Consider the following 14,991-nt stretch of genomic DNA (forward strand, 5'->3'; position numbering starts at 1 on the left):
GAGAGGATAACCTCCTAATCCTTGACAATATCAGGGTGACTGGAAATCAAGAGCTCCCATGTATGGACAGAAGGGGCCTTTTAAAATCCTTATTAGTTTTAATTATTGGGTCTTATTTGATATATGTGCTGTTTTGAAATATTTTATTGGTGTTTGGGAAATTGTAAAAAATATATAATGATTTTAATTAATAGAAATTCTATTTATCAGTAGTTTTAAAATATTCTTTTATTAATATGGTTTTACTATTATAACTGATGCTTTATGTTTCTTGATTTTATTTGTTTTATGAGGAATGGTGGTTCTGTTTTTCCACTGTTAATACACAGAGTCTGGCTTCTTGGGATTTCCATTTCATTTTTTTCTAATTTGTGCTCCTTTATTTTGTATTCTGTATTTGGTGAGGGTCTGTCTCTGCTCTCTGTGTGTGACCATGATGAGAGATTCTGCTAGCATAGGAATCTATAGCAATCTGGTTTGTTTTGTTTCTTCAGTAGGTGGTGTATTGGTATTCTAGGACCCAGTGTAATATTTACCCTTGCTTTTTCACAGGTAGGGTTATTGTTGTTTGAATCCTGGTGTTATTACTGTTATGTTACAATGGGATTGCAGTATAGATTTTGAGTGTCTTTTTTGTGGGGTTTTGTGTTAGCTCACAATGTGCCTGGCAGTGGAAGGTGTTTGTGCTGCTGTTACTGTGAGGTGACACCAGAATTTGAAAATATCTTTTACTCTGATGAGCTGTAAGGGAAACATCCAAGCTCCATTGTTTGGGGGAATTTCAGTGGATGCAGAGTTACAGAACTGGAGGTGCAGGATTTATATTGACATTCTGTCCCTTCCTATAAATTCCAGACTTCACTCTCATAGCCATATAGAATTAGTTGAAAGAGGCTATCAAATAATTTTATAATGTGAAACTGGACAGCTTTTTAAAATTACGCAGAAGACCCTTTGGACTTTTTTATTAACACCAAATATTCAAAAGCTGTGTTCATCCCATCAAGCTCATACATCTCATTAAAGAGGTAAATTGAATAACTTTGTTTTATTATTGTTACTCATAAATTATAACAATAACATTAATCTTGGAATATTATATAATTTTAATATAAAAGGTTTTCACAAGATAGGTTGTGTCGTGAAACATTTTATTATGTATATATTTAAGGAAACATACATAAATTGTCGAAATACATTTCGTTCGTTTAACCTTTAACCTCTGGTTTGCTAGTAGACTGAATTACTGTGTCCCGAAATTGTTTGTCTAAAAAGTGTGTCACCAACATGAAAAGTTTGGAAAGCTCTGGCATAGAGAGTGGGGCTGTTGCCATTCTGATGCGAACACATAGGGGTTATCCAGGAACTGAAGAGATTATGAGCGCTGTGTACAGGCAACAAACAAGCGTGATCACGTCCAAGGATAGGGTCCATATCAGGAGATCAGGCCAAGGATAGACAAAGACTGATGAGGAGACACAAGATGAGACTTATAGGGCCAGATAAGTTTGGTTGAGACAGACTGGGCAAGGCAAGGCTGGATACAGGAACACTTAAGTTCAGGAGCACAGCAACAGCGGATATGCAGTCGCAACATGCACTTCACTAAGCAGGAGCCCTGTTGCTGAAGTGTTGATCGGTCATCCCGGGATCCCTTATATAGTCAGGGCTGCTGATGTCATCAAAGGGCACCACAAGACTTTTCCACCACAGGCCCTTTAAGTTCTGCTGCATGCCTGTCATACACAGGTAGGGAGGCTTCAGAGAGGAGCAGGTCCATGGCGGCATTCAGGCATTTCGTGCCACCCTCAGTGGCAGTCATCCGCTGGCGGCATCCCCACCGCAAAGAGATTCTGGTGGTGTCTGGGGTCAGTGCGGAGGCCATCCTGTGAGTCTTCAAATGTAACACATTTGTTTATTGACCTCCGTTTTACATATAAGTAGACTTAACACTGCTGCCACTCTACTTTATATTAGAGCAATATTTGGGATTGTGCAGCTCACAGACACCTGTTTGACCTATTTGTATGTTACCCGGCTTTGACTGTCACTATCATGGTAGTAAGAGGGATTTTTTTGAGAGTCCTCCCCTGGTTGTAACCCCCAGCTTTCTCAGAGAGTCTTCAGAGGGGTATAAAATCCCCTGGAGCATGCGCAGTGATTTATTGGGTTGGAGAGTAGAGAAAGAATTGGAGTTCTGGATGGTCCTTGCCTCATTCTTGGGGGTTTTGAGACTTCAACGATAAGGAGTGCAATTTGCTTTTGAAGAAATTGTTTGGAGAAGACTTAGGGCCTTATTTTCCAATATCGCATTGGTAACGCATTAGGGGGCGTCGTTACCAATGCAAATGAGGCTTCTTTCGTGCAGTGGGGAAACATCGTGTGCGGCGATGTTTTCGCCATTCGCGAAAACATTAGCGCCTGTTTCAGGCTGAGAGAGAGAGAGAGAGAGAGAGAGAGAGAGAGAGAGAGAGAGAGAGAGAGAGAGAGAGAGAGACTTACTATAGTGCCTATGCCCTACATAGGTATTTTAACCCCTATGGGAGGGCCACCTACTAACTCGGGGTGGGGATTAGGTATGAGCGTCGGGGGTTGGGGGCCACTTTCGCATTCCACATGAGACCTACGGACAGAACAGTGGTCTCTAGTGCAGATTTGCTGGCTGTCGGAGTGAGGACGCTCACTCCAAGAAGTGGTTTGGGCAACGTTCTCTCTACCTAGCTTGATGGACACTCTACCTGGGCAACAACATGCTAGGTGGAGAGAATGTTGGCCAAATCTCCGCTTGGAGTGAGCGTCCTCACTCCGACGGCCAGCAAATCTGCACTAGAGACCACTGTTCAGTCCGTAGGTCTCATGTGGAATGCGAAAGTGGCCCCCAACCCCCGACGCTCATACCTAATCCCCACCCCGAGTTAGTAGGTGGCCCTCCCATAGGGGTTAAAATACCTATGTAGGGCATAGGCACTATAGTAAGTCTCTCACTCTCTCTCTCTCTCTCTCTCTCTCTCTCTCTCTCTCTCTCTCTCTCTCTCTCTCTCTCTCTCTCTCAGCGGGACTATCGTGGATGGCGGTAGTCCTTTTCAGGCCTATAACGCGAGGTTGGAGTTGTAGTTATTAGCCGCGCTAACACTGCGGCTGTTTCGCCACACAGGTTCCTGCTTTACATATGCTCTGCCCCCTGAATACCAAATGACTAATTTGCATTCGCACGTGGTAAAGTGCTTGGAAAATGAGGCCCTTAATCAGTCTAGAGGGAAGGGCATCTGCTGGCATCCTGAAGGGCTGAATCAAAGATCATTTTGCCCAAGCGACCAACAACAGTGAAGATGAGAATTGTTGACTTTTGGGAAGGTGCCTCAAAGGACTTGAGTGTTTTGGCTTACAAACTGAGATGTTTTGAATTATTAGACTTTGAGGATTTTTGAGCTTGGGGATCTTTTTCCCATCTTTATATATTTATTTATCGAGTTTTATATACCGTCGTACTCATTTCGCCATCACAACGGTTTACAAAGTTTTGATGTTTAACAGAGTTTCCAAAAGGTTCCTGTGATTGTTAACATATATATTGTAGGCTTTATAAACGTAGTTCGGATGTCAAACTATATAGGTTATGTGTTATATTACATGCTTTGCCTAGTATATGCTGGGACTACACTCCAGTTACCCTACCCTTCAAGGGGAAGGGTTCCTTAAAATGGATGGTGGTGCAGAAGGTAGGAGACCAGTAAGGAGACACAGAATGAACAAGGAAACCATGATTTTTCTTTCTTTAATTTTCCTGATGCTCTTTCACATTTTTACTTTTTTGGCCTGGATACTCATCTTTAAGTTAAAGTGAACTGTTTGTTTTGAACACCAATTGGATTCTTTTTTGTTTGTTTTTCTGCCTTGCCCTTAAGGAATGGAGAGTGAGTGGGCTGACTGCTGTCGGACATTTTTGCAAATAGTCTCTTCTTTGGTCTTATTCTAAGTTCTCCTACACATGTGAGCATTATTCAGCTGGAGTGTGGCCTGTTGGATTTATACATACTGACTGTGTTAGGGGCCCAGTAAGTTAGCACACCTCCCTCAACTGGACTTGAACCCCAGTAAACCGTAGCACTCTTGGTTGACGGCAACAGCCCAAACGGAGAACTGGCTATACGTAGATTGCTGATAAAAATTCTTAAAATCTAGTTTCCTTCCTAGTTAGCAAAATCATTTTCCCTGTGGCATATATACATCCAACACCAAAATGAATGGGATAATGAACCCAACAGTATAATTGTTTTGAAAATGCATTCATCCCATGGCACATACATATTTGCAACCAACAGATCATTAAAGCAAAAAGTGTAAGAGCTATTCCAAGAAGTGAGTTGCAAATTGTCATGTTACATGAGAGCACTGTTTTGTATACTTGTATCTGGATTTTTTTAAAAATGATTCTGGTGTATTTTCTGTCCCTTTCTTATTCCTGGTTATTCACATTTTGATTTTTTTGAGTATAATAAAAGTGCTAGCCCTAAAACAGGTTCAGAGTGTCCTATGCTTCTTTTTCAGGGTTGCAGCCAGGGCCCAATTGTTTGAAAATGTCAGTTCCAGCAAGCTGGATTGCCCTGGGCGGTAGGTTTTCATATTAATTTGACTTCACATAATTTTCATTGCTACTTCCTTTAAGAAAAGTTTTACTGGAATGTACAAGGCTCACATGAGGCATGAATCAAGTGAATCTCGGTTGCTCACATATATTAAAATAAAATGTACCACTATCATACTGCTGCTAATTAAAATATAAACTAATAAGAAAATTATCATCTCTTTGACACAAAAAGAAGTGTGTAAGTAATAGCACTACAGAAATGGTTAGTGGTAATAGTCTGTTATAATACATCAAAACTTCCAAAAAGGAAAACCTCAAAGAATCTTTTCGGTCTCTCACAAACACTCACAGTAATTTCTATAATGAACACTGTAATAGCTATTTTTTAGTATTATATATGCTGCATCATCAAGCCTGACAGTGTGCCTACCCGATATTCGAAAGGAGGCCTTCTGGTCTTTTAATCATTTGCGGTCAAGATCTTTGGACATTCATGTATTGTCATGCACGTATTGTAATGGTATTTCAAATGATCATTTTTCAAAAGTATGAAAAAAACATTAAACCAGTCACGGTGATGTGGGTAATGTGTTGTTTAAATAAGTTTCAATTATTTCAACCCAAGTGTTTCTTCAATAGTTCTATTCAACACCTAATATATTAAACTCAAGTAGTTTTGCATCAGCTCATTTTATGGGATGGAGCCAGGCCATTTTATGGGATGGAGCATCCTTGCACAATCCCATTCAAAGAGCTTTTTCCAGTACTGATACCTCATTGCCAGCATTCCCTAGAGTCTGTAATAAACTTGATCAAGGAATTCCTTCCCACCACCACTAGCACCACAACAAACAGCACGATTTACAAACTTAAAGAAAAGAACGTGTTAGGGCTGTATTGCTGCCTGTAAGGATCACTGAGATCTTAGCACAGCAGCTGATCCCCTTGCATTGTGCAGTATGTACAGGACACACTCATGTGAAATTTGTATGTGTTCTCATGCACACTAACTGCATGTCCTCCCAGGAGATTTCTTTGTGCTCGCATCCTTCGGCAGCATTTGCATATTCTGCATGATGCTCATTGTTTACATTAATGTACTACAAGAAATGCATTAGCTAGAAAAGACAAATTAACTTGTTTGTTTATAGCAGTAATTTAATTTTAAGTGTATTTACTGTCTGATTTTATTTTATTATTTTTTTTTTTTTGGCTGTGCAAGTATTGGTTTACACTGCCATCTGTTGAAAAATAGCAGTTCCCCATTTATTCATGGAAATCTGTGCTATCTGGATCTTTCATTTCACCGCCTGCCACTGTTTAGCAGACAGCAGCTCAGATTTCGCTCATATGACAGCTAGAGGCTGGTACGTAGGTGTAAGCCCGTGTCCTGCCACGAACTGACTGACCCCTCTCGTCGCTGCTAATCCATGGGGCCCATGTATGCAAAGTCGTCCCCATTTTGTCTGTGTGAAAGTTGCTTAGTACATCTGGCACCAGGTCAAGTAATTGATGGAAAATGTCAGTTAACTGGGTGGCCAGTTCAAGAGAGCCTGGCCTGAGCTTCAGACGGGACGCCACTGCCACTCTTAGTAACTGAATTTGCAAACATTAAAGTCACCAGTGTTGATTGCAATACGGAGCTCACGGGAAGTAATAAAGATCTTACTTTCTCTCATTCCATCCCAGATTTTGCTTCCAACTTAAACTTGCACGTTTTCTCCGCTGTTGCAATGCGATCTCTGTTTTGGGGTGTTCGCCCCTGCTGAAATCTGTGTGTTAGCGTTTCCTACTTTCTGCTCCTGTCCACACCACCACCTTCCTCACTCACCTTTCACACTTTTGAGCCTTTTTTCCTTTACAGCTCTCACTGTTGATCTGTCCTTGTCTTCTCCTTTATTCTTTCTGACCCCCAAGTGCTAAGCTTTGTAAGAAATTGGGCATTCATTTTACTACCATTATATTATCATCACTTCAGAATTCCTGTCCAGTTGGTGTTTTTGTTTTTGGCCATACAGATGTTCTCCTAGTTGCTTTGTATGCATTGTAGTAGTAGTAGACGTCACTTACGTAATTTGCAGCTAGAGCATTGGCTGATGCCTTTATGTCTGGCAATTTGTCCTCAAGTTAACTGGTGAGCAAATATTTGGCAGTAAGTTGAGTAGTGGTTTTGTTTTATTGGGGTGGACAAAGTTCTTTTCAGTGCTATATGTCATTTTACATTTAATATAAGTTGGGTAACTTAATTTCAAAATCTAGTCCTAAATACAAAACCTTTCCCATTGCTATTGAAATACATAGGCTAAAGAAAAATGCTACTGATAATAATTAAAAAAAAAAAACAAAACCATTTTGTAATACATTAAACAACTGGAGTTTGGCTGAAATGAAGACATTCCCATATTATTTGGGGGGATGATTTTGTCATATTTGAAACAGACAAAAATCAGAGGTAGAAGAAACCAAAATCTGACAAAAAATGAAACTGGTAGCACGGATGTGAGGAGGTAAAAAGTTTCAAAATACCTATGAAAGTCAGTTCAAAAAGGAGAGAAATTGCAAAATGTCTTATTTATTTGTCCAGAAAAATGTTCCTTTAATATACATCACTGCAGTGTAATTCCAAGAACAACTATGTACATGTTCTGCGAACAGGCTGCATTGGGAGGTTCAGTGCACTAGTTGATCAATTCACAGGACATCTCAACTTATCCTATGGCAGGCAGATGTGTGACACAGATTGTGTGACCCTGAAAGCATATGGCTCAGATAATGCTTATTGATATTAATATTGTCAATTCAAAGAAAAGTTTGGGCTTTATTAATCCAGATAAATTGTTGTGAATGTGTCTTTTTGTGGCAGTGGTGGGCAAAGGAGAATAGGTCACAGCTGCCTATATTACATATCCTCCAGTACTAGATTATTTTAGTTTGCCACCAAAACCTTTGAGTACGTGGCCAGCAAATCTTGTTTTTATTTTGAATAATTCTTCTGTCAAGGTTCTTTCATCTCTCATCATCTCATGAACGTTTTCATTTGAGAACATGCACTTCCAGCTAACCTATTGTTATATAACACCACATCTCAAATGCTTGTATTTTCTTCATGATCTTTTTACTGTAAGCCCATGTTTCGGTTTTGTGAAGATGTATACACTCAGTACCCTTTTCTTTGACTTGAAATCAGTATGTTCTAAAACTCCTTATGGTTCCAAAAGTCATATTTTGCATTCTCATTTCTAAATGATTTTAGAGTGACTATATGTACTCTTTAAAATAAATAAATAAAGGCAATATTGTCTTTTTTTCTTTGAATAACACAGTATTAAATACATTCATGTCTTGCTGAAGAAACTTGTGTATTCTATTGAATATGGGTAAAAAACTGATGCAGAACACTTGTAACTCAGTAAGCCACTTCAGCAGTGAGTTGAGTCTCAGACAACCCTGTGTTACAGTTTCGGCTGCTGAGCAGTCTCCCTTCCACCAGGGGACCCCCAGCAAACCCTGCTTGGAACCATACTCTCCAGCACATCTCTGGTCTCTGGCCTCCGCCTGCTGTACTACCTCCTCTCCACCAGGGGATTACCATGAGCACATCCCTCAGGCTGTCCAGGCATCTCTCTTCTGCCCTGCTTAACCCTGCCTGTCCTTTCCCTCAGTGCTTCGGCATTGAGTGCTTTTCTGCTCCTTGCTCTCGCCCCCTTTGCCTTGTGGCCTTCCCTTAGTTCTCTGAGTAGACGCCAGGCCTTCAGATTACTGTTTTGCCTTGTTTTGCCCTGTGGCCTTCAGGCCTTCTGAACCTCCCTTGCCTTGCAGCCTGCTCCAGGCCTCTCATTGCCTAGCCCTGAGATCTCCTAGGATCTCTTCCTCGACTCTAGGCCTATCTCTGCCTTATCTCTCAAGTCCTTCCTTGTTGTTTTGTTGCCTTCTGGCTTTGTGTTTTGTGAACTGTTTGTCCTGTCTGGTTCTGTCCTGTCTGAGTCCTGTGTTCCAGTCTGTCCCTGAGTACCTAAGTTCACCCTAACCTCCACGCAGCTCCAGCCCAGCCTGCACTCCATTCGTGTACTTCAGTGCAGTCTGCACTCCATTCCTGATCTTCAGCCCTCCCTGCACATCATACCGTGCTCCAACCACACCGGACTGCCCAACCTCACTCTAGTCTGCCCTGTTGTCCTGTGCTACCCTAGAGGTGGTGTCCACCACTCTACCCCAGCACCAAATCCGCAACACTATGTGGGTATTTAAGTATTCATTCTTTTTTATTATGAGTTATTTTAAGAATTATCTTGTATAACAGAGATGCACCAAGAGTCTTGAAAAGCCACATGGTCCTCAAATTGAATTAACATCATGTCTGAAAGTGGCTTTCAGGCCAATGCAATATCATGCGCTGAGCCTAGCGCACAGGTTAACAAGCCCTTGGACGTGCATCCATGACCCCTTATGCAATAAGGGGATTAGCGCATCCAAAACACATCTCCAAACCAGCACGTGTAGCTAATAGCGCTCATCGCACGTAAATTCATGTTGATGAGGCTGTTAGCTATTACCCACTTATGTAAAAAATAAATGTGCACCCGACGCCTACCCCAGAGCAGGCATTAAGTCTTGAGGAGCCCCTACAGTTAACAGTAAAGTAGAAAATACTGCTTTTCTGTATTTCCTCCGACTTAATATCATGGCAATATTAAGTTAGAGGAAGTTAAGCTAGCTGTGCGCAGGTTAGAAAAACGGGAGCTCGAAAAATTGAGCGTCCGTTTTCCTATCCCACGCACAGCCACTTCTCCGCAGTGTCCGATGCCGGGGAGGTGCTAGGGGTGCACAGTTTCCCCCTAGTGCCTCCTTTTTAACGCAGCGGCTCCTTTCCCTACTGCACCGGGCGCCGGGAGAGGTGGCTAGACGCGCGTCAGGAAAGCGGGCGCCCAGTTTGGGCGCACAGTTTTAGCGTGTCCATGTTGCATTGGGCCTGTTTCTGTTCCTGCAAATACAAATGTCCTAAGCATTTGTTTGTAAGTCGATGACCATTACAAGCAGGAATACTCACTCAGCCCCTCTCTAGTCCCCTCCTCGCCTCGGCTCCCTTACTTGAGAGCACAGCGTCCTATGGGATTACTGCACTGCATATTACTTAGGTACAGTTTGTGAAGTCTCACAAATTGCAAGATGCTCAAAAGATACTGGAACAATCTTGGGACAGAGAAAGTAACTTGAATTACAAGTAGCAAAGCACAGCTGTACCTGTACACATTTAAAAATTCCTGAAACGTTTAGAGAGTTAATGATGATATTGGCACCCTTACACTTTTCCATTCCCTTACTTTTCGTTTTCTTTCTCAATTTTTTTTTTTTTTTTTTTTAGCCAAGCCAAAGCCATGTATTCTTGTAAAGCTGAACACAGCCATGAACTGTCCTTCCCCCAAGGAGCGATATTTATTAATGGTAAGCTGAATGAATGCACCATTTCCCATGCACAATCCTTTGCAGTAATGAGAAATGTGGTGTCCTTTTCTTCTGTTAGCCAGCACTTTTAGGTATTCTTGCCTCATATGTTACCAATTAGTAAACTACATTTCACATGTAATGCTTTTCTTATGCATTTATTGATTGTAGCGTCTTAATATTTTATACAGTGTACCCGTCTGTGGAACCCGGCTGGCTGAAAGCAACTTACGAAGGCAAAACAGGATTAGTTCCAGAGAATTATGTTGTCTTCTTCTAATAACATTTATTGGACAGCTGTATCTTCATGGTATCCATGGAAACAAATATTAAGTCCTTTGATTTTATCTGACACAGATATGGGGATCGGGCAGTTAATTGAAAGTGGTAGATTTCTGTTGGCTTCTGCAACTACAGACCACGGACCTCTGTATAACTGAAGTGCCCTAATGATATTTTATGTTGTACAGTTAACCAGTTCAGTGCTGGCACCTAGTTTGCCTGTAAGGGTTGAGTCATGTTCGCTTAGCATTATTAATATTAATGGAACCTCAGTATGCACCTCATGACGTACAACAGCAGGGACCATAAGCTGCCATTGTACAAGATGTACGATTTTCTTATGGTACGTTCATAAGGCACTGGAATGATAAAGCCGGTACTCTGATGCATTCACATCTGTTTGAAGCATCACTGATTCCTTTTCTTAACAAGTTGCTCTTTCTAATATATTTTTCTAACAAATGTTTCAGAAATTATTCTGAAACAGGCAGCACAATTGGCCAGAGACCATGGTGAAATAACTGCCCTGACCTATTGTCAAGTGCCTTATTTAACCCCGCACAATTGAGTAAACTTCGGGGAATATCATCTGTGAAGGATCTCTTTGCTATTATATTTAGGAATCATTTATTTTAAAACTTAAGTGTATATTTTAATTATTTAAGTTATCTTTTTCTGATTATTGTCTAACCTTAGGTGAACCTCCATAGTTAAATTTTATCCCTTTTTTTTTTTTTTTTTTAAGGAAAATGCTAGTCTCTTGCAGTGTAAGAAAATGTTGTACTGTTTGTTATAACATCAGCTTGCAGAATAGAGTAATCACACATATAAACTTAATATAGAGTCACACAAGACGTTGAGAGAGACAACGCGAATTGGAAATTAATTTCCCCTTGGAGCTACTGACTTATGGTTGTCAGAGTTTATCAGCCTGATTTAATGTATGCAGAATATATATAATTCAAGCAGATTAGGCTACACATTATGACTTACTTTCAAAATTAAATCCTCAAAAATATGCGACTTTAATTTTCTATGCTCATTTCTTTCTACTCAAATACAAATTTATATTCATGTCCCTCTAGTTCACTGTTTAAATTCACGTTTGATTAATATCATTAACACTATAAGCATGGCCTTAGAACTATGAATTTTTACCTAACTTGGTACCTGATTTACTAAAGGTTTTTCCCCATAGCAACAAAATGGAAGAATGAACCTGGCCCTTGATAAGGAGGGGGGGGGGGGTTCTTTGAGGTAAATACAATTTAACCTGCTTAATGCATGAGTATTTGTAAATTAAATTTTCAGAATTTAAAAAAATGGCCACTTATATACAGTATTCTCAGACATTATCACTGATGCTATTGATTCAGATCCTTCATTGTAGCCTTTAAAAATATAATGAGGTCAATATTCAGACATAGCCAGTTAACTGGGAGATGCATCAAGCCACGATAGTGCTCTAATGCTTGTTAAACAGCATATATCACGCAATATGGGCTAGATTTTAAAAGCTCTGCGCGCGTAAATCCGCAGGGCACTCGCGCGTCGGCGTGCCTATTTTGCATAGGCCACCGGCGCGTGCAAAGCCCCGTGATGCGCGCAAGTCCCGGAGTTTTGTAAAAGGGGCGGGGAGGGGGCGTGTCAGGGGGGCGGTCCAGGGGCATGGCGGCAGTTCTGGGGAGGGCGGTCCTGAGTTCCCCAGCACTGCGGCCTGTGCCGGGGGATGCCGAGGCGGCGCACGCAAGTTACGCCTGCTTCAAGCAGGCGTAACTTGCACAACAAAAGTAGGGAGGGGATTTAGGTAGGGCTGGGGGGTGGGTTAGATAGGGGAAGGGAGGGGAAGGTGGGGGGACGCGGAAGGAAAGTTCCCTCCGAGGCCGCTCCGATTTCGGAGCGGCCTCAGAGGGAATGGAAGGCTGCCAATTTTGCCTAGCCTTGCGCACGCCGACCCCGGATTCTATAAGATACGTGCGGCTACGCGCGTATCTTATAAAATCCGGCGTACTTATTTAAGATCTACCTCTATATGCAGTATTTTGTATGTTCCCACCCTTTTACCTTCCCCTATTACAAATACCTTATTTGCATGCAGTTTGCATATATGAATAATGCAAATGCATGCAAAGAATTTCATGAATAAGAGAATTCTATGCAAATATTTTATCACAGCCGACTGAGAAGGTGGTCAGCTGTGATAGAAATAAAAACATCTATTTCAAATGTGGTAAATGTGAGGCGGAAGCCCTGGACTCTAACATAGGTCCCAAGGCTCTAGCCTCACATTTAAAGTGCCGGCCAACCAAAAAAAAAAAAAAGATGCGACTTGATAAAAGGTTGAACAGGGGTCAGGTTGATCCCTGGCTCAACCCAGGACCACCACTTGAGGCGGCCCTCACTCCCCAAAAGTGTAAAAATAGATGCAAGTGTACATGTAGCGACGGCCCTGGCCCAACCCTCACCACCCCCCTGGCCCCAAAGGTGATGTTAAAGTAAACATTTCATAGCATGTAGACAGATGGACTCAGGACCAGTGGGTTTATGCTCCCCTGCCAGCAAATGGAGACAGAGCAAGCTATCATCACAGTATATATATATATATAACCTTTCAGTGACCCCAGCCTGCCAGTGTTCTCCGTCTCCAGCAGATGGTGGATGTGCATCTCCCTATGGGGAATGCTTTGAGCTCTTTGAAAGGAGAAATTGGAAATTCTAAATTCAGGAAAAGAAAGCCCCACTATCCTGCGGTGATACCTAAAGGTCCCTCCCCCAGTTGAGAATTCTTGAGGCGATTTCTGTGGTCCCTCAGAGGTGTGCCATGGCCTGGTAGCTGGGTTTCCTGGCATGGACTTAGCTGCCAGTTCAACTGGCAGTCAGTGGGTACAGGAGGCCGAGCGCGGCAGTGAAGGCAGTTGCCCTTTCCCCCCACAGTCGGAGACCGTCTCTGTACTCAGCCGGTAAGTGCTGAGCTCAGGTAAGGTTTAAAAAAAAAAAGTTTTACCTGAATCACAATTAGAGGGGTTTCAGGACTTCCTCTGGTTTCCGTTCTCGGCACACTGTGCCGACATTCGTTCCCACTCCCGTTGGGAGATGGACTTGCAAATATTGATTATTCGCGGCCACCCTGTTTTATGAATCGGCCACATACATGCACAAGTACCGATGTGCAAATATCTCGCATCGAGAGAAAATGGGGTGGAATGTGGGCAGGGCATGGGCATCCTGGGGCGGGGCCAAGAGATATGCGCGGATGTAGCTACGCGCCTGAGCACGCACCAGGTCCTTTTCAGCACAAGGACGAGGTATAAGTCTGAATAGAACTATTTCCAGCCATCTATGAAGGGCTTGAGAGTCTGGGCTAATTGGGGAGGACTGCAGACTAAAGAACCTTCAGGACCTAGCTGTAGACTGGGAAGACCAGTGGATAAACTGGTCATGCCCTGGACACTTGCATGTTATAAAATTCCTTTACTTGCCTGTCTCAAAGCCGACATTTTCCTGCTGTGCACGTACATGCTTAAAATAGGGCACGCACATACACGCGCCTGGCCTATTTTATAACGTGGGTGTACCTATGCACAGGATATAAAATTGCTGTAATCAGGCCGTGCACCTATCCACATATGTATATGGGTGCATACATTTTAAAGATGCCATCCTTATTTGCATGTTATTTTCTCCTTATCACTTCACCCTTTGCCTCTGCTTTAGAGAGCATGAAGAGTATAATACTGCAACCTTTATTCTTATCAGTGTCTTTGGGAAATTTCCCAGGCATGCAGGAATTTTCTCATGGTTTTGGTTGCCCCTACCTCTGCCAATAGGGTTTTCCACATGTCTACCATCCTCTAAGGAAAGAATTATTTTCTCAGATTTCCAAGTTTATTTCACATTAATATAGCTAAACTTGGTCAGATGATATGAATTCGTAAACCAAATGGGGTCTATTATAAAATGTTGGAGCCATAGGTTAATTCATGAACTAAACTCAAACTTCTCCAAATATAAACTAAAAATTACTGTTTTCCAGTGCCCCACTAGACTTCTTGCCTCAACATTTGTTTACATTACATGTGTGGTATATTTTCCTTTGCAAGCCATGGACTAAGAGTGAATATTGCAGTTTGCCATGAATTTCATACTGTCAAAAAGGTGGGGAAACAGATGTATTATCTCTCTTCATTATTTGATGTTGCATAATTATGCAGAATATCTGGTAACCATGTTCATTTGCTGATTGAGATTTGTCCATTGCTGTGCACTTTCTTCCAGTGTTGTCTTTTGTATAGTATACTTGAAATGTCTGATTCAGTTTGTTATATGCTATATTTTATTTTGTCTATTATGTAGCACATAAACCATGGCACTGTAAATGAGTCCCTGCCCCAAAGAATTTGAAATCTAAGCGGTACCCGAAGCAATAGGAGATAAAGTGGCATGTCCAAGGTTAAAAGGTTGTCAGTGGGAAAAATAGGATTTGAATCCTGGTCAGCTAGTTCTCTAATCATTAAGCCACATTCTTTCCCCTTTTCTCCCCAATTATTGAACCGTAAGTGATGGTCATATTCTATTTGTTTATATGTTTTCCCCGGATTCCTGTTGTTGACTTTTTGAACTCCTGTATGGCGCAAATGATGATCCCTGGACCTGATGTTTGGATGCAGGAAGAAGAAATG

At 41.8% G+C, this 14,991-nt stretch overlaps 1 protein-coding gene across 3 annotated transcripts in view; it reads left to right on the forward strand.

Annotated features, from left to right (window-relative positions):
• ARHGAP42 (Rho GTPase activating protein 42) overlaps positions 1–11,835 on the forward strand; it is a 605,600-nt gene extending 593,765 nt beyond the window's left edge. For all 3 annotated transcript variants that reach the window (XM_029602393.1, XM_029602394.1, XM_029602395.1), the window contains 3 exons: positions 4,549–4,611; positions 9,951–10,030; positions 10,222–11,835. In XM_029602393.1, the coding sequence (XP_029458253.1) occupies positions 4,549–4,611; positions 9,951–10,030; positions 10,222–10,310 (232 nt within the window). In that variant the 3' untranslated portion in view covers positions 10,311–11,835. The remainder of the gene's footprint in view (positions 1–4,548; positions 4,612–9,950; positions 10,031–10,221) is intronic.
• Positions 11,836–14,991: the final 3,156 nt, after the last annotated feature.

This window comes from Rhinatrema bivittatum, chromosome 5 (assembly GCF_901001135.1).
Source record: "Rhinatrema bivittatum chromosome 5, aRhiBiv1.1, whole genome shotgun sequence".
Classification (NCBI taxonomy): Eukaryota; Metazoa; Chordata; class Amphibia; order Gymnophiona; family Rhinatrematidae; genus Rhinatrema; species Rhinatrema bivittatum.